This window comes from Arvicanthis niloticus, chromosome 20 (assembly GCF_011762505.2).
Source record: "Arvicanthis niloticus isolate mArvNil1 chromosome 20, mArvNil1.pat.X, whole genome shotgun sequence".
NCBI lineage: Eukaryota > Metazoa > Chordata > Mammalia > Rodentia > Muridae > Arvicanthis > Arvicanthis niloticus.
Window position 1 is genome coordinate 5,174,490 of NC_047677.1, and position 20,026 is coordinate 5,194,515.

A 20,026-nucleotide genomic window follows, 5' to 3' on the forward strand; every position below is an offset into this window, starting at 1 on the left:
AACGATAGGTACTACTATTATTTATTCTTTGATTCTTTATAGTTTTTTACTTTCATTGTAACAGCACCACAAGGTGCTTTGGAGTTAGCAGCTAAATGTGGCCCAGTGATTACCGTTTCTCTGCCATCTACTTGGTAGTGAGAGCCAGTGGCTACACTCCTCAGGTTCACAGTAACTCATGTGTCCACTCTTCATACTTCTCACTGTGCATCATCACTAAGTTGCTTAGGAAGAAGTTGGATTTGTTTCATAGATCATCTAGTATTTGGGGTTAACAGCTTTTTAGAAAGAATCTTAAACTCATTACCTCTAACTAGAACCCTGCTGACCTTCCTGATGCTGAATGTCAAGTAAACGCCAAATGCAAAACTCTTTAGAAAAAATTCTAGAGATGTATGGCAAGATATAATGTTAATTAGCAGCAGATACAGTTACATGTAAAAAGGGATACATAGTCATGAATTCACTAAAAACCAAAGGTACAGGCTCCTTTGATTATAGTCTTTATGGAACCCTTGTCTGTATTTTTCAGTTCAAGCACTTTTGAGTGTGATCCCATAAGGTGCAAGTCCTTGTTCTACAGCGTCATTCATACACTCTGGCCCTGTCTCTCAACATTGCAGGTCTTTCCGTAAGACAATTAGTAGCTTTCTTACATCATCGTTTTCAAGATCTTGAAGATGCCTGGCTTTGCTTCTCCCTTTCTCATCTTTTATATGACTAAGTTGTTTATTAGGAAAGTATTTTGATTTGAATTATGATCTTCCTTAAGGATGATAGTTAGAATATCTCCTGCCTACAAGGTTACAGGGAAATTTCTCAGATTTTTTTTTTAACATTTCACTTCATACCTGCTAAAATAATAATTCTTTACAAAAAATAGAACTGTAGACTTAATTATTCCATTTATCTATGCTTATTACCCAAATTGCCTTTTGAGTTCAGGCTGAACATTATACACTCTTTTACCATGGTGGGCACATACCTACATGGGCATATTATTGCCTATACATGTCCATTGTAATGCTTAAGAATGGAAAGGAACCAAAGTGATTTCTTCAGTGTAAAGGCTTATTACAATCAGAATATAAACAAAGATAAAAAATACTCAGGATGCCTAGAGTTTACAAAACTGTAAATCATGTCAGTAACCAAATAGAAGCTTTTCAGTAGATGCTGAAGAAGACCAACAATTTCATTCCTTGCTTGTGTTGCTTAAACCTAGAATCTTTGGGTGAAACATGGCCATATGACCACATTACACATACTAACTTACCTCAACCTCTTGGGCCCAAGGGCTCCTTCTGCTCCAGATGCTCAAATAGCTGGGACAGGCATGTAGTACTGTTGTAGCTTTAGAACATGTTGCATGTGTGTGGGTATGGTATGCATCCATCCGTATATTGTAATACCAGTGTGTTCTTATTTTGCATAGCTTGATGGAATTTTTTTTAATTCCTACTTTGTGCTTAGTAGCTGTGTTTTTTAGCTGGGATTCTCTTCATAGAAATGTGAGACAGCCTAGAAACCTTTATGTGAGATTTGCATCTCAAACTAGGTTGGGGGCTGACACTTTTGCTGTTGTGTTTGCCATAATGAGAGGGTCTGGGACATACTAGAAAAGGTTTCACTAGTCAAGAGTGGACTAACTTAACTTCTCTAGCATACAGCAGATTAACACACTAGGTGATTTATTGCCTATGTCAAACATTAATCCCATTGTGACAACCCTGCCATCATAACCTCATCTTAGCCCGAAACCTCCCAAAGGTCCCATCTCCCATCGCCTTCACACCAGGTGTTAGGAAGTTAATATGTGACTTAATATAGGTTCTCCCTACTCCTGGGGATAGTGTGAAGATGGAAAATAAAACTTACTGCTTGTTTTAAGGATATAATTCATTGTTAAATATAATCATGGTGTAATGCAGTTGTTTTTCAAACCCTCTTATAGATTAAAATCATAAATCATTGACTCCCCATTTTGCTTCCTGCTAAATCATACTTTCCTTGGCTATACATTTATTTACTCTAGATGCTTCATGTAAATAGTCATAGCATTTTCCTTACTGTGGTGCTCTGGAACCTATTTATTATTTGTAGCATGTGTTGGAACCCCACAAAGTTGAGTATCTATTCTGTGTACACGTGGGTTGTTTTTGTTCCTCAGCAGTTATGTCCAGTGCTGCCAGAGGTGTGGAGTGGCATCACCTGCTTCACCATGCTGTGTTAATGTCATTTAAGTAGAAGATTTTGTAGTCTAAATCACTTTATACAATTCAGGTAGTTTTCTGGACCTGTATTGTTCAGAGGGGTTTACCATAATTTTTCTAAACTTCAAATTTCTTTGCTGTCTTTGTCATTTATTCATCCCTATGACCTGGTCAGCTCTTTTTTCTTGTCTTTTTCTTTTTGAATCAAATACCCTTAGTATTATTTGTCCCTTCACTTTCCTTTATATATTTTTTAATTTAATTTACTTTTGTTTTACTTATTCACTTTACATCCCACTCACTGCCCCATCCCAGTCACCCTTTCCTACAGTCCTTTCCCTATCCCACCTCCCCTTCACCTCTAGGGGGTGAGGCCCTCTGGGTATCCCCCAACCCTGACACTTCAAGTCTCTTGGAGACTAGACGCTTCCTCTCCCACTGAGGCCAGATATGGCAGCCCAGCTAGTATCCCATGTACAGGCAACAGCTTTTGGGATAGCCCCCTCTCCAGTTGTTCAGGACCCTCATGAAGGTCACGTTAGACATCTGTTACATATGAGTGGGAAAGCCTAGGTCCAGACTGTGTATGTTCTTTGGTTGGTGGTTCACACCCTGAAAGCCCCAAAGCTCCAGGTTAGTTGACTTTATTTGTCTTCCTGTGGAGTTCCTATCCCCTCATGGGCCAAAATCCTTCCTCCTATTTTTCCATAAGAGTCCCCAAGCTCCATCCACTGTTTGGCTGTGGGTGTCTGTATCTGTCTGAGTCAGCTGCTGGGTAGAGCCTCTCAGAGGACAACATACTCCTGTGTGCAAGCATAACACAGTATCATTAATAGTTGGGGCAATTATTAGTTGGCCATTCCCTCAGTCTCTGCTCTCTCACCTATGCCTGCATTTCTTGTAGACAGGATAAATTTGGGGTTGAAAGTTTTGTGGGTGGGTTGGTGTCTCTATTGCTCCACTGGGGTTACACAGGAAGTGGCCTCTTCAGGTTCCATATCCCCAAAATAGTGAGTCACAGCTAAGGTCACGCCCATTGATTCTTGGGCACCTCCATTATCCCAGGTGTCTGTCTCATCCTGGAGATGCCCCCGCCTCCTTGCCCCTGTCAGTTGCAGATTTTCATTCATTTTCATGGCCATCTAGCCATCTCTCCTGTCTTTCTTTACCCCTGATCCTGAGCCCCTCCATCCTCCCTCCCTCCTAATTCCTGCCCTCCATCTGCCTCTTATGACTATTTTATTCCCCCTCCTAAGTGAGATTCAAGCTTCCTTGCCTGGACCTTCCTTCTTGGTTAGCTTCTTAACCTTCCTTTCTTATGATAAGTGAGGGTAGCATCCCTCAGGGTGGCCAGTGTACATGAGGTGTTAGGAGAACATGGAAGTATTAAGACTATATTTCAAGCTCTTAACATCTACCAGTTTGGCACATAAATTGTAAAAGGTGGACCATCCAGTTGTCTCTTCCAAGTTTTAAAGGGGGTTGAGATTTTGGTTACAGTGACTTGTCTGTCTTTGTTTTATTCAGTGAGTGGCTTTTTGGGCCATTTGCTACAAGTAAAATGTTTTCAAACGTTTGCAGCCTCAGGGAATGAAGTAATTGCTAGAGATACCTGGAAATAGAATGGAAATGAACAAATGTAGCACAGAATGGCTGATGTCACAGGACTGTGACTTCTGAGGGGCAGGTAGGTATCCCACTCTAAAAATGGTTATCAAGTACAGAGCTCACATTCACAGATAAAAATGTCACACTTCTGCTATTAGTAAATGTGGCACATTTTTGAGGATTAATTAGCTTTAAACTGATACCTAAATTAAGCCACAATCTGCCGGGAGCCAGCTCCAGCAGGTCTTGGTCTTGGTTCTGCTTGAGGCAACAGAGGGGGAAGAGCATTGGTGGGGATAAGATTTGGTCTTACCAGATATTTAGGGTTAATGTATAATAATAAAATGTTTACCTGCCTTAAGTGCAAGTCACTTTGATGTGGTAGCTGGCCTGCCAATCTGAGTTCCTTTGAGGCCAGAAACTCTTTAGCAGAGGATAAGTGAAAAGATTTGCTGTTGGTGCTCCTTTCTCTGGTGAATCAGCCAGAAATCCCTCTGATGAAGCTGATTGACTCTTTGTGGACCAGAGAGAAAGGAAAGGAAAAGAATTAAGATGCTATGTACAGGCAAATATGCACAGATACATATACTTTCAGTCCTTCATACACCATACACTGGCCAGGCCCAACCATCTGTCACAATTAACTCCACAAGTATTCATGCATGCTTACACATATACACAAATACCCTACACACAAACATGTAGACAAACAGACATACACATTTTGATGACTGAATGGATGGATGGATGGATGGATGGATGGATGGATGGATGGATGAACGGAGAAATGGACAGATGGATGGATGGAGCAAAGTTCCCCAAGTCAAACCATTCAACCAACAACTTTATTTCTTTTCTCTGGTCTTTTTATACACACTTAGGAAAAAAGTTCTTTAGAAAATTACCTCAGAGATAAAATGTTTCATAAAATGTGAATTAGAGAAGGGTTCAAAACAGTGTTTCATTATAATATAGTAATTAATAATTCAAACCAACAGGTTTTCCATGGCCCTGCCGTATCACAGTGCACACCTGTGACTTCATCCTTGGACCTAAATGTTTTTCCTTGAACACAAAATTGTCTCAAGTCTATTCCTCTTTTTAGTGTGATTATGAAAGCTCATTGCATTTTTTATTATGTAGTCTTTACTTACTATTCTGAGGAGTGGGCACACTCTATTCTTGATTCTAACTTTATTACATCTTTCTGGCAACTAAAACCATCTCTAAAAACTTTCTTCCTAAAGTTACTTGAATCAAATAAAAAATTCTATAGAATTATTATCTATTTGTCTGTATAGCATCACTATAAGGTAATACATCTTCATTGTTCTGCAGAAATCTTCTTAAAAGGGTAAGCCAATACCTAGTGATAGTTAAATATATAACAATAACAGGAAAAGCATATTAATAGCAGGAATCTTTCCCAAAATGAATTTCTTCTAGGCCTTGCCTATTAGAGAAAATCCGAAGTGGCCTTCACTCAGAGGCAGACTCATCTCAGGACTTGCTAGTTAGTAGTTTCTCCTATGATGCTCCTGACAACAATCTGCTCCTGTCCCTCCGCTGCCTTGCTTATGACTTTACCAGACTATTCATTGTGCTGGCATCCCACCCTTCTCTGTGTGTTCCTTTCTGTTCAGTCTCTCTTCCAAGTCCTTTCTTCATAATTGCTCCTCAGGGCTCCATGTTAAGGTGATCTAGAGTTTATTTCCCTTCTTCATTATTTTCCTTTCATATACAGAATAATCAAAACAAAGCCAGGTCAGGTGGTTCATGTCTGTGGTCCTAGCACATTAGAGAAGGTAAAGCCGGAAGATCCTGAATTTGAGTTCAAAGCTCACATGGGTTACATACTAAAGGTCAGGGTGGTGCTGCACCAGGGGGTGGAGTTGGATGGGTTCGGTGATATTCTTGGTACCGACTTCACTACATCTAGAATTAACTAAAACTCAAGTGTCTAGGAGCACCTGTGAGATTATTTTTAATTAAATAATTTAAAGTGGAAAGAACTATTTCTAATCTGGATATTTTGAAGTAGGAGATCCACATTTATTCTGGCCCACAGTTTCTGGTGGCAGCCTATATTAAAGACAAAGACAAAAGAAGTTCATTGCTCTTTGCCTGCTTGTTCTCACTAGGGTGGCAAGTCTATTTCTTCACTGGCAATAGAGCCCACTTATTTGGTATTCTGGTGTATACTAAAGAGCAGTTGAGCTATCCAGCCTTGTAGACTGAATAACTACTGGATTCTTGAAGTTTCCTTTGGTAGACGGCCATTGTTGGACTAAAAGGACCAAAGCCTGTAAGCCGCTCTAATAAACCACATATATATATTAGGTTCTCCTATGATAGCTTCTGAAAACAATCCATTCCTGTCCCTCCACTGCCTTGCTTACATCTTTGAGTCCCTTTTACCAGACTCTCTCTCTCTCTCTTTCTTTCTTTCTCTCTCTCTTTCACTCTCCCCCCTCTCACACACACACACACATATATGTGGTATATATAGGGTTCCTCTAGAGAACCCTGACTAATACAGATTTATAGGTAGATGGAGGAATGACAGATGATAGGTAGGTAAGTAGATAGATAGATAGATAGATAGATAGATAGATAGATAGATAGATAGGGAGGGAGGGTAGACAGACAGACAGAGATGGACAGATGAAAAAGCAAAGCGAGTTAGCCAAATGCCTAGGAAGTTTCTGGTTCAACCATTTTGCAGCATCATCCTCTCCCGTCCTGCATAATACATACACCTTTCCAGTTACTATCCGGATGAATTGAAGGGTCTAGTTCAAAGGCTGCTTCATCTCCGTTGTCTATATCTTCTTCATCTAGGTAAGTAAGTACATGTTGCCTCATTTCCACTGTAGCTTTAGTCATAGAGAATCTCCTATATGCCGCCTTGCGTTAGATTCTAGCCTGTCAAGTGCAAACTCCTTAGATATAGTATCCACGCTTGCTGTGATATGTGCGCCTCTTATAGCATAGAGGTTCCTGGTCACTGCAGCTGAAGCAGCATAGAGGTGTTTATTGAACAATTCTCTCCAAGACACTCATTCCAGTTCATTTTGTTTGAACCTGGTGTTTGTGGAACCCTCTTCTATCACTCCAGATTCTTTCACAGAAGTTCCTCTAGATTTTCAATGGACAATTACAGTTTCACTATATTAACAAGTGTTATCCTGCTTCTTGTTTGAATCTCAGTCAATGAATTTCTTTCTCCCTTTATCTTGGTAGCCTTGTTTGTAAACTGAACACAAGGACCACCATCCTAGCAGCAACTAACCCCAAAGGCCAGTACGACCCCCAGGAGTCTGTGTCTGTGAACATTGCCCTCGGCAGCCCACTCTTAAGTCGATTTGACCTCGTCCTGGTTTTGCTCGACACTAGGAATGAAGACTGGGATCGTATCATTTCTTCCTTTATCTTAGAAAATAAAGGTGGGTGAAGACAAATGAGCGACTCATTGTGACAAGGAAAGATTAGACCTAAACTAAGGACATGTCCCTTGAGTTAAATACTCAGAATGTCTGTGTTGACAGGTAGTAGATGCTTACACAGAGGCAGCTGAGAAGCCAGGGAGTGGGCTACAGAGTCATAGCATAAGGGAAAGTGCCTTTCTCCACCACCTCCACTGTGAGGGTACATATGTATGTGTATACATGTGAATACATACACATGTATGTGTACATAACATATACATACGTATCCTTTTTGATAGGAGACATTCTTGTGGTATATCTGCTTTTGCACAGAGAAAACTGGAGTGAATTATGAAGTGGAAATCCATAAATGTTATGCTTTTCAAGTTAGACCTATTCAAGTCCTTACTACTATAATTATTTGGAATTATTGTGAATAATTTTTACTTTGGGTATGGGGAGATTATTTTTATTATTTTATATCATAAAACAGCTTATTCTGGAATTTCATGCCACAAAGAGACTAGGTCTAGATTTCAGTGGACATAAAACCTAAAGCTTATCTTTATAAATGTGTGTAGGCGCTGCTGTGGTGGTATACACCTGTACATAGTGAGTTTCAGGATGTTGGAGGATATTTATGTAGAGAGCCTCTGTCTCAAAATAACCATACATAGATAGACAGACAGACAGACAGATATGTGATATATATATATATATATGCATAGATAGATATATAGATAAATAGATATTAAATCTTGTATAGGAATGTTGGGAATCTAAAATTCCCAAATTATGATATTTTCCAATTCCTTTTAGTTTACTGATCCCATGACTGCTGTACACAGGTTATCCAAGCAAATCGGAGAATCTGTGGAGCATGGAGAAGATGAAAACCTACTTCTGCCTCATTCGGAATCTCCAGCCCACACTGTCTGATGTGAGCAATCAAGTACTCCTCCGATACTACCAAATGCAAAGGCAGAGTGATTCCCGGAATGCAGCCCGGACAACCATCCGCCTGCTAGAGAGCTTGATCCGATTAGCAGAAGGTTCATTTCATTTTACAAATGATATTTTTATTGAGTGCCTTGTTTATACAAGGCGTGCACCATGCACTGAAAGATGATAAGAGTAATCCCCACTCTAAGATAATCATAGTCACTTAAAAAGTAAAGGCTTAGAGGTCTCAGGAGATGGGCTAGCTAGCTTAGCTGATAAAAGAGCTTGCCCCAGCCTAGTGGCCTGAGCTTGATCCCTTGGTCTGACACTTGGCAAGTAACTCTAGCTTCTGGAGATCCGATGCCATCCTGGCCTCTGTGGGCACCTGCATACTTGTAGTGTACACGTACATGAGAACACACATGCACATTTTTAAAATAATAAACATGTTTTAAACTTTATAAATTAAAAGTAAGGGCTCCTTAGCCCTCAGACCACCATGCTTCTGAGGATAAATAATGATTATGTAGTGAGTCTTTGTGTCATTTCTGGACCTCCCACAATGTAAGCTATTATTCATTTAGAAAGCCTTTTTTGTGCTGCTGGGTCTTGGGAGCAGCAGGTGTTTACTGCTGGGCATGAGATCAGCCTTAACCATGTTTTATACCCAATAAGATGCATTGGAGAAAAGCTGATTTTGTTTGTTTGTTTGTTTTTAGTGGTTGTCCATTGGAGATAGCTTCTGTGTTAGGGACGGGAGCTTGTGTCCACATCATCTCTCATAGTTGGGACTCCATCTGGCTTGTACCTGTATCAGCCCTGTACATGCTGTCACAGTCTCTATGAGGTTATATTTGTGTCAGTCCTGTTGTGTGTAGGAAATGCCATTTCCTTGGTGTCTTCTGTCCCCACCTGCTCTTTATAATCTTTATACCTCCTCTTCCCCATACTTCCGTGAGTCCTGAAGGGAAGAGCTTGATGAACACATCCCATTTAAGACTCGGTGTTCCAAGACCTCTCATTCTCTACATATGGTCTAGTTGTCATCTCTGTATTTGTTCCCATCTACTTTAATGGAAGCTTTTCTGACAATGGCTGAGCAAGTTGGTGATCTATAAGTCTATGATTTATGATCTATGAGGCAGAATATCATTAGGAGTTCATATATTTTAAATATAAGTTCTTATCTATTAAATCTTTCTATATTTAATACAAAATAATAGCATTCAGTTTTCCCCTAAGTCCATGGCCTATCTAGTCAATCAAGCAGTGTCAGACATGAGTTCTATCTTACGGAGTACACCTTAAATCCAATCAGATACTGGTTGGTTGCTCCCACGACTTTTGCACCACTATCGCACCAGTATATTATGCAATCAGGTTACTATTACTATTAGATTATTCATTCTACATTGTGGATTGAAGGGTCTATAGGTGTGTCTATCTTTCTCCTCTGGGTAGTTTGCAGAGTACTTCTAGTGCCATCAACACTAGTCATTTGGGGTAAAGACTCACTAGGCACAGATTAGACCTCTTCCTGTTCAATGAGTAACTAGGTGTTGTCTTCAGCAATTAGAGCCTTGCAGTCAATTTGTGGAGAGTAACCAACAGCCTTGATGACAACCTAGGGTGCCTTCGGTCAACAGCTCAATTAATTAGATGTAACCCATTTCTGGTACCGATGGTTTCACTTGTTGGTGAGAAAAGTCTAGTTAGGTCTTTGTCGCCCTGTTTTTTGGTGATTCCACTTAGATTTCATTCATGTACATATATATTTAAGAAGCTTCTGTTGTAATAAGTTTCCATATGACTACTCAAATGGTCCTTAGTTGTAGCTGTCCCTCCCTGTATTCCATATTCTCTCCTTATGCCCTCTTCTGTCCACTCCTTTGTTTAATCCTCCCAATGCAATCCAATACCCTGTCCATCCATTACTATATATTCTATTTCCTGTTCCTTGGGAGATCCTTCCCTACTCTATAGCTAAACTCTGTGGTTACACCAAGTATAGTATGCATATTGAAGGCTTAAAGGCCGACATCTATGTATATACCATATTTGTCTTTATAGATCTTGGTTTGCTCACTCAGGATGATTGGTTTTTTTTTTTTTTTATGGGATCCATCAGTTTACCTGTGAATTTCATGATTCCCTTTTTTAACAGAGGAGAAATATTACATTGTATAAATATACCACATTTTCATTATCTGTTCATCTGCTGACAGGCACCTAGGCTGCTCCCAGTTTCTGGGTATCATGAAAAGCCAGCAGTGAAGAGCAGCTACGAGCACAGATGAGCAAGTGTCCAAGTGCTCCTCGGCCTTGTGGTGCATCCTTTGACTACTCTCTGTTTAGTTCTGTACCAGTGGTTTATAACTTACTTCATTTTATGCCCATTGGTGTGAGGGTGTCAGATCCCCTGGAACTGGAGTTAAGGACAGTTGTAACTGCTGGGTGGGTGCTGGGAATTGAACCTGGGTCCTTTGGAAGAATAGCCAGCACTCTTAACCACTGAGCAATCTCTCCAGCCCCTCCTCTCTTTTTAAATGATTTTTTTAAAGTATTTTATTGGTCGGTTGGTTGGTTGGTTGGTTGGTTTTTCAAAACAGGTTTGTATGTATAGCCTTGGCTGTCTGCCTTGGAACTCAAGTGTTGACCAGGCTGGCCTCAAACTCAGAGATCCACCTGCCTCCCTCCTGAGTGCTGAGATTAAAGACATTAGCCACCTCACCTGGTTTCTGTATCCCACTTTTTAACTGGTTATTTTCTTCATGTCTAGTTTTTTTTTATATATTTCTTTTTATGTTTTAGATAGTATCCCTCTATTGGATATGTAATTGGTAAAGATTGTTTCCCTTTGTGTGGCCTGTCACTTTTTCCAAATGCTAGTGTTCTTTGTAATGCAGAAGCTTTTTGGTTTCATGAGGTCCCAATAGTTAGATCTAATCTAACACTATTAGATCTTAGTGTTTATGCTGTTGAAGTTACCCACTATCACTGTGCAAGGATCAATACGTCATTTTAGCTGTAGTAGTGTTTCTTTTATAAACTTGACTGCCCTTATCTTTAGTATATAAATATTTAGATTTCCAACATTCTCTTGGTGTATTTTTTTTGATGAGTATGTAGTATCTTTTTCTCTCTATTCTGATTATTTTGGGTTTGAAGTCTGTTTTGTCAAGTAATAAAATGGCTGTACCAGTTTGCTTCTTGGGCACATTTGCTTGGGATGTCTTTTTGCATCATTTTACCCTGAGGTGATGTTTGTCCTTGATGGTAAGGTGTGTTTCTTGGATGTGACAGAATGATAGATCCTGTTTTCTAATCTAATCTGTTAGCCTGTGTCTTTTTGTTGGGAAATTGAGACCATTAATATTGAGAGAGATCAATGAGCAGCATTTATTGATTATTTTGTTGTGGTGGTGTGAGTTTTTTCTCCTCTTTTGATTTGCTGGACTGCAGTTATTTTTTCCTTGTGTTTTCTTGGGTATGATTAACCTCTTTAGAGTGAAATTTTCCTTCTAGCATCTTCTAGTCCTATTGTTTGTAGATTTGGTCTTTTCATGGTGTTCCGGGTTTTGTACCTGGATTTTTATTTTTATTATTATTATTATTATTATTATTATTATTATTATTATTATTATTTAACATTTTCTTTGACTGAGGTATCCATTCTTTCTACCTTGTCCTCAACACTGGAGATTTTTTCTTCCATGTCTTGTACTCTGTTAATAAGTCTTTTTCTTTGTTTGTTTGTTTGTTTGACTTCCTAAATCTTTCATTTCCAGTTTTATCTCAGTTTGAGGTTTTGTTTTTAATGGGTCTGCTTCTTGGTTAAATTCTATTTTCATGTCATGGATTTTTCACTATATCATTCCACTGTGTTTTCACAGACCTCATTAGGGATTTGTTCATATCCTTTTCAAGGTCCTTGAACATATTCATAATACCTGTTTTGTGCTTCAGCTCTATTACACTTCTCATGACCGACTGTCATAACTTCACTAGGTTCTGGTGGAAGCCTGTTGCCTTGGATGTTATTAAGTATGTTTTTGTGCTGTTATCTGGGCATCTGGGGTTGGGATGATTGTGATACTAGATGTTGATATCTGGTCTTACCTTTGTTGGGTGGGTTATCTTTGTTTCCTGTTGGCTTCTCTGCATCTTAGGAAAGTGTGTTGCTATGGGTTGACTGGTAGGGGGTGCTTATGCAGATCACTGGGTGGCAGAAAGTAATAGGGGTGAGCTAGGAGAAAAGGTTAAGAGTGACTTCAGGAAAGACCTAAGGGAAACCTGTTCATACTTAGAATTGGGGACCACAGGGAGTTGGAGATGTGGTAGAACAAGGAGATCCCACAAGTATCTTGTAGTAAGGTAAAGAATTATATGGGGAAAAGGCTATGAGAATCCCAGGGTCTGAATCTAGAGTTGGAGACTTCAGTGAACGGAGGTGGGGGGACCCAGGGTCTGAACCTGGAGTTGCAGTGTCCATGGAGGGAGTGGAGGTGGAGGGAGGTGCATCTGTAACCATGTTGTTACTGGCTGAGGGTGAGAATGGAGAGATGGTAACGGAGGGCAGAAAGGACATTGTAATTCACCTACCTGAGTTCCAGCTGGTGTGGCCACTGGGCTCCAGGGTAAAAGGTGTATCTAGATATCGGGGGCTGACAGGAAAGAATGGGTGTAGGCTAAGAGGATGGGGTCTGAGGCAGTATCCAGGGAGGAGAAAAGCTGGGCCCACTCCAAGGTTTGGTGGAGTTCCCCAGGATTGGAGATGGGGTGGAAGGACAGGTCTCCACAAGCAGTCTGCTACAGAGCTACGGATGAGACTGGAGAGGCAGGAATGGAGGACTGGGAAACAGGTGGATACTGCCTACCTGATTCCCAGCCAGGTGTGGCTTCCCAGGTGCAAAGTGTTGCTAGCTAGAATAGGTGGCTGACACCAAGGGCTGGGGTGAGCAAGGAAAGCTGAGTCCACAGTGAGTGTCAGTCCAGAGAAGGAACTACAGTGGGAGGGAGGTCAGTCTCTCCAAGCTGTCTGCTGCAGGGCTGGGGATAAGACTAGAAAACTTGTAATAAGAGACAGAAAGAAGAGTGAAAGGCACCTACCCGATTCCCAGTGTCTCATGCCTGTTCTTATAACCAAATCAGCACAGTGTACCCCATCCTCTCCTGAAGGCTTCAGGGCAACATACATAGGCAGCTAATGTCTCTCTGTCTTTTTTTTTTTTTTTTTTTTTGAGATTTATTTATTTTTATACATTTGAATATACTGTCACTGTCTTCAGACACACCAGAAGAGGTCATCGGATCCCATTACAAATGGTTGTGAGCCACCATGTGGTTTCTGGGAATTGAACTCAGGACCTCTTAACCACTGAGTTATGCAGATCACTGGGTGATCTAATGTCTATCTCTTATAGCATTTATATTTTACCAATGTTCAAATTAACAATAGTCACATGAATTGAATGTAACAAATCATGAAAACTTAATAAAAGTTCCACAAAACAAATGAGCCTCATTTTATTCAAGAATTTATAGCTAATATTCTGGCAAAAAGTATCTAAAATTCTTGCTTGCTAGATTGGTGTTTTTAAAAGCTCATAAATCAAAAATAAAAGAGGTGCCAAAGGTGAGAAATGAGTTTTAATTTTGTGTATTTATATGAGAGTAAAAATGGAGAATAAAAGTTTCTGAGTAGTAAATGGATGTTTTTACAGTGCCTTTCTTTGCTAGAGTCTAGAATGTTCTCATATAAATACACAAAATTGCCTGGGCTTTGAAGACTTAGGCCTCTTATGGAGAATTAGTTAGTTGCCTGTTCTAGTAAAATTAACTGATGATTAATTTAGTTCATCCATAAAATTCAAGTTTAGAGGGCAGAGAAATCAAAGGATTACATTTCTCATGCCAGGTAATCCTAACAGTGACTTGCTATCTTAGCTCATGCTCGCCTGATGTTCCGCAATACTGTGACTCTGGAAGATGCTATTACAGTGGTGTCCGTGATGGAATCCTCAATGCAGGTGAGGATACTGTGTTCACCCTAATTACAAGATCTTTTTTAAATGGTACTGTAATTAATGTACTAAGAATTGTAAAAATGATCAAATTCGCTTCCTGGAAAGATCCAGAAGCGACTGTGTAAAAGAAGAAGAGCTGTTGGGGACTGAGACCGTCACTCTGCCACTGTCGTTGAGGGAGTTCATGCTCTCAGTAGTGACGGGAGGCTTCCTGGCACAGTGGTCACCCACTGCTCTGTAGGAGAAGGGAGTACTGTAGAAATTTGAAAGGGCTCTGTGGTGGTGATGCCCAGGATGAGGGCACAGTGAGCTGGGACCAGTGTGCTTCCTGGTGTGTTGGTACTCTTGTGCAAGTTGATCTGTGACCGTCCCCACTCGTGATTTCTTCCCCCTCAGGGAGGTGCACTACTAGGAGGTGTGAATGCTCTTCACACCTCCTTCCCTGAAAGCCCACGGGCACAGTACCGGAGGCAGTGTGAACTCATTCTGGAAAAGCTGGAACTCCAGAGCCTCTTGCAGGAAGAACTTGGAAGACTTGAACGGTAAGGAGGGAAAGGAGAGCACATGGAGGAAGATGCTTCTCTGGTAGCTAGTGACACAAAGCATAAAGTTAGAAGGAAACTGCCGGGCATCCTGTCAGTTCCACTGACATCCACTGGGGTCGTTGACTGCATTAAGACGAGCCCTGAGAATCCGTTTTTTTCTGGCATCTCTCCACTCCATTGATGGGCAGTGGAGCAGGGCTGGCTTTACTCACCAGTCACCTGTGTCAGGCTGCACTAAACGGGCACTGTGTGAAATGAATCACCCTCTCCTTTGGCCCCTGCTATGTTTATGACCCAGGGCTGTATGGTTAGGTGTAGGTATAGATGATCCTTTCAGATTTCAGCTGGGCTCACGGAGAGTCTGCTCATGCTATCAGAATTGATAAATGCTAGATTCAAGAAAACACGAGACTCAGAATTAGTCATCTCATATTAAAAAATGGCTCTCCTAGACTGAATGGAATGGGCAGAAGTGCATATATGACTACCTAAAAAGCAAACCCGAGTTCTGCCTTAAAAGGCCTTTCCTACTGTTAGGTCTGTATCATGCAACCATGTTACAGTGTTGATCCTCAAAGCAACAGAGCCCAGTGCCTCACACTAAGGATGAATTACCTTCAAGATCCCACTGAAAGCTAATCTCATCGAGTCCTAAGAACCCAGTTAGCCTGTATGCTTTTGCCTTTTAGAAAAGAGTTTCCTACTAGATCTCATGGTAAAACCATTCAGAGTTTGCCCATACTTTCTTCCAGAAAATACTTTGCTAGTAACTACCTCAAATCAGAGGGCAGAGATAACCACTTAGTTTTAGGGCGATGCAGCACAACTGCAGAAATTGTATCTAGGAATTTCATTCTTGAGCAAGAGCTAGACTGAAATAACAGGATCAAACCATTCTACTCCTGAAATTGCTCAGCCCTGAGGCCCTCCTTCCATAACTTTAACCAGTGTGAGTGTCTTGACATTTATCTGATGCTGAAGTGTCTACTTCACGGCATGGATTGTGAAAGTCGCTTGCTTTTGTGTTGTAACCCAAATTAGAAACAAGGAACATGAGCTTATTACTCTGTTGATATTTCTCAACATATGGCGATACATTTATAATCTACTTTTATAATTTGTAATTAATTTTATGAATGTAATATACATTCTTTGTGCATTTTGAAAGCTAGAAGTAATGAATTAACAAGAAAACAAAAACAAAATGTAATCTATCCCAGTGCTATGTGTTAACTTCTTAATATAGTTAAATTTATATTTTTAATTCTTTTTTCTGTTGCTGCACATGAATTTTAGAATAATTTCCTCACCTGCTTTGTGTGCAATTTCCTTTCTCATTTAGCACATGGAAGCAGGGCCATGGATCTCACTTCAGTGAGCCTACATTTCTAAGTTAAGGCCCTTCTAAAGGACTTGCTCTGGGAACTATAATTCCTGCGAGAACGTGGTTCTTCTGCTGTGTGCTGAGCTTTTCCTATGCCCAGGATTGAGAGCAGGTTTCATGAGTAGACCCTTCATTTGCAGCTGGTAAGCAGGTGCCAATTCTGCCTCAGACTGCTGAAGAGCTGCTCAGAGTCTCTGAGGAAACACGATGGGGCTTTGCAAGAAAGGGTGAACAGTGCTAGAGGGTCTGCTGTGGAGATGAAGGTGAACAGGCATTGGCTGCAGCAGTGTCAGTAGCATAGACTCTTCACTCCTCTGGAAGGCAAGGCTCATGCACACTAACGCTCAGTGCCTGCTTTGGTAAAACCGTAGAATCCTTTCACTTTAATTCTGATCTAAAAACTGCCCAGTGAGCCCTCCGAGCTCACTACGAGTAGCAGCATCTGTACAAGGCTGTCACGTATGTCTTGTATTTGAACACGGCACAGGAAAAGTTATGTATGGATGAACATTTTACACTGATCTTCAAACAGTCAAGTGAGGTGAGTGGCTGAAAAGGTAGACCAGCTTCTGGTTTCATTTTCTTTGTTTTACTGCAGTTTCAGGTTGAAAGAAGAGGCATACCAAAGCACTAAGTTCAAAGTAATTTCTTGTATTTTAGAAGACTAAACTTCTATTGACTTGAAATTGTTTTCTTCTTAAACCTTCCAGGCGGTGTCTTAGAGACTAAAGAAATGAAAGATCGGTGTAGATTTTCTTCCTTTCAGTATGTTTTCTTTATCTCTCTCTGCCCAGGTTACAGAATGAGAGTGAACACCAATGCCAATCACATTCATTAGAGGTGGAGATGGCTCCGGGTTCTTGCAGAAATGATCCAAGGGACAAGCCAAGGTTCAGGACTTCAACACAACAGGAACAGTGCTGTAGCTGGAGTCCCACAGAGAAGTCTGGTGGAGAGTCCCCACCTAGTCCGGGGCTTAATAGACAAACAAATTGTAACCACTCAGCTGAGAACAGAGGTGGCAGAGGTGACGGTTTAGCTTGGTTGGAACTCACAGCAAGTCCTGAGATTGCACCAGAAAGCACTACTGTGTCTCCCAATCTGAAAACAGCTGGGAAAAATGAGGATTTGAAAATCTCCGTCAATAAATCTCAGGACAAGGAGAAACATGGGCCACAGCAAAGAAGCCCATTATTAGAAGCTGGGCATCTTCCGTCATCAGGAGCCATGGATGCTCCCTTCCAGTCTCACAGTGTTGAGAGTACAAAGGCAAGACAGGCATCGGTTGTATCTGAAGCTGGATGGGATGATGCACAAGACCCTGGACTGACTCATGTGCCCCACAAACTCCCCAAGCTGCAGAAGGAGGGGTCCCAGAGCTTGTGCAGAAGCACAACCAGAGTGCGTTCACTGCCACCCACAGTCCCTCTTTCCCTGTCCATACCTTCACCTGGGCCAGAAAAAAGAACAAGAACACCCAAAAGAAAGAGACAGAAATCTGCTCAGGTGGAAGAGCCTGAGCCTGAAGGTCCGGAGACTATGAATACTCCGGTAGGAAAGCTGGCCAAATTCACATTTAAACAGAAGACAAAACTGACCCACTGCCCTGAAGGTCAAGGCCCCGTGCCCCCCAGTGCTACTAAAGAAGCAGTTGACAGTTCTAAGATTCCCCAACAAAGAAGAAGAAGAGAAGTGGCTGTGCCTGTGGCAGCACCAGGAAAGTTGCCGTCCACCTCAGGAGACAGAAGCCCTGACCGGCTACAGGGAAAGACAAAGGAGCTCTCAAGGCAGCCACCAGAGAGATATCCATCAAGAGAGGAGAGGGAGCAGGGCCCCAAAAGAAGGGTAGTCCAGCCCGAACTGGAGCTTGGGAACCAGGCTGGGCATGTGCAGCTAGCTTGTGAGAAAGACAGAGAGGAAGGAGTTTCTTGTGGTAATAAAAGCAGCAAGATTCATGCTGACACGATAGCCAGACTGGCAAACTTCTCCTTCACTTCCCCCTCAGAATCCAAATCAGAGTCCCTCCCTCCTAAAAGGAAGGACAGCAGGGACAGGAGCCATAGTCCTGTCGTGCCAGTGCTTGGCCAGCAAAGGCAGTCTTTCCAGTTGCAGCAGCCCACTGGGAGAGCGAATTGTTCCACCCTCACCCTCTTCAGTCTATCAGAGCTAGATGACGAAGCATTAGATTTTGACTGGGATGAAGAGATGAGAAAAAAGCCATGATTATGAAAAGCTTTCTGGTCAGAATTGTCTTCCCCAGCCCAACCAAGTGCCTTCAAAGTATACAAGTGGTTACAAGTGTGCACTCGGTGTATATTATGTGGCTGTGTCAAAGCCCAACTCCCTTGTCAGGTTTATCTTCATGACTTCAAATGCCAAATAAATAATTTTGGTCAGTGTGATATAAGCACTTGGGATGAATGAATGAATGCTTCATTTCACAGAGGTACTTGCCATCAAGGGCATCCATCAAGGGCATCCATCAAGGGCATCCATGGCTTTCACTTGGCTTTTGTTTCCGTGTTTTGTTTTTTGTTTTTGGTTGGTTGGTTAGTTCATTTTGTTGTATTGGTTTTGTTTTGGTTTTCAATAGAGGAATTCTATTCTAAGCTTCTCTCTCACTCATCCAGACCAAATGGCAGGATGGTGGCACTCACAAATCTAACAAGGCAGCTGAGTGCTTTCTTTTCTGCTTTGCATTTCCTGCCCACTGTGTATTGAATTCGGTATTTATTAACATTTGGAATGACTTGCTGAAATCATGTGGTTTTCTCATACCTCTGTTAATTCTCATACATCAAATTAAAAGGGACTGGTGGTTCTGTCTTCGAGATGCATTCTTTCATTGCACGGCATCCTCAGGGAAGGCCCACGGTAGCTTTCAGAAGCACTGATCCTTGGGCTTGGTCTTTTCCTCTTGGGCCATCATGCCCTGCCTTTGATTCCTTTTTGCTCTCAGAGCTTACCTTCAATACAACTTAAATCATGTGGTTAGAGGAGAAGTGAGGCCAGCTGTAGCCCTGTCATATCCGCAACGGCATCAGTATGGAAATGTCGTCCCTGATAGGTTCTCATCTATTTATAATCTTTTTATAAAACCAAGAAAAATTGGGTTGGGATATGGCTCAGAAGTGGAATGTATATATAGCATGTATGAAGCCCTGGGTTAAATCCCCTACACTGCAAATACTAAATACATAAATAATAATAAAATAAACCCAAAGAAGTTTCCATGTCTGGTGGGAATAGATGACTAAACTCTGTTTTTCTGTGGGCTTCTAAAGTCCTTTTCTTTGTATTCCAGCAGAGGGTAGGGAGGTAGGGCTCCATCCTTACAGACATGTTTCAGAGTGTGCACTTGTAGCACTGACTGATTCTTGTATTGACAAGAGGACTTTGGGACATGAAAAGTATTCAAAAAATGTATGTGCTTTGTTAATGTTTACTTGGTGAAATTCATACAGAATTAAAAAAACCCACAAAGCTTATAAAACCCAATTATTTTAAGCATTTAAAAATGCATTCCCAAATTGACTGGCTTTCTGAGACATTGTAAACTATTAGAACATATTTAATACTTTGGAGTCTTCAAGTACCTTGAACCGCTCACAAAACATTTACATAAGTAGTAATTTTAAAATGTATTTCATATTCACTTATACCTACTCAAAAACATTAGCACTATAGTTTACATAATGTATTTCTGCGATTGTTTAAGAACCTTCAAGCATAGGATGATCCTGAATATATTCCTAATGTCCTAGTGTTATTTCTTTCCGGGATTTCAGTAGACTTCTAGAACTAAAATGGAAAAAGTTTGCTTTTCTCCCCCTTGGGTGAGGGAGTATACAGATGAGTGTGCATGAATCCACTCACCTTC

At 41.1% G+C, this 20,026-nt stretch overlaps 1 protein-coding gene across 7 annotated transcripts in view; it reads left to right on the top strand.

Moving 5' to 3' along the window:
• The window catches only part of LOC117724331 (DNA helicase MCM9), a 77,361-nt gene extending 58,389 nt beyond the window's left edge, over positions 1-18,972 (top strand). The window contains exons 9-13 of one of the 7 annotated variants that reach the window (XR_013105203.1): positions 7,065-7,267; positions 8,098-8,189; positions 14,109-14,220; positions 14,614-14,759; positions 16,941-17,082. Coding sequence is in view for 3 of the 7 variants with exons in the window: in XM_034524047.2 (XP_034379938.1) it covers positions 7,065-7,267; positions 8,098-8,301; positions 14,138-14,220; positions 14,614-14,759; positions 16,941-18,369 (2,065 nt within the window). In the remaining 4 variants the exon portion in view is untranslated. Of the gene's footprint in view, positions 1-6,546; positions 6,663-7,064; positions 7,268-8,097; positions 8,302-14,108; positions 14,221-14,613; positions 14,760-16,940 lie in introns of those variants that run through there. The other 6 variants (XM_034524047.2, XR_013105204.1, XM_076916447.1 and 3 more) reach the window with 6 other exon arrangements.
• The last annotated feature ends 1,054 nt before the right edge of the window (positions 18,973-20,026 follow it).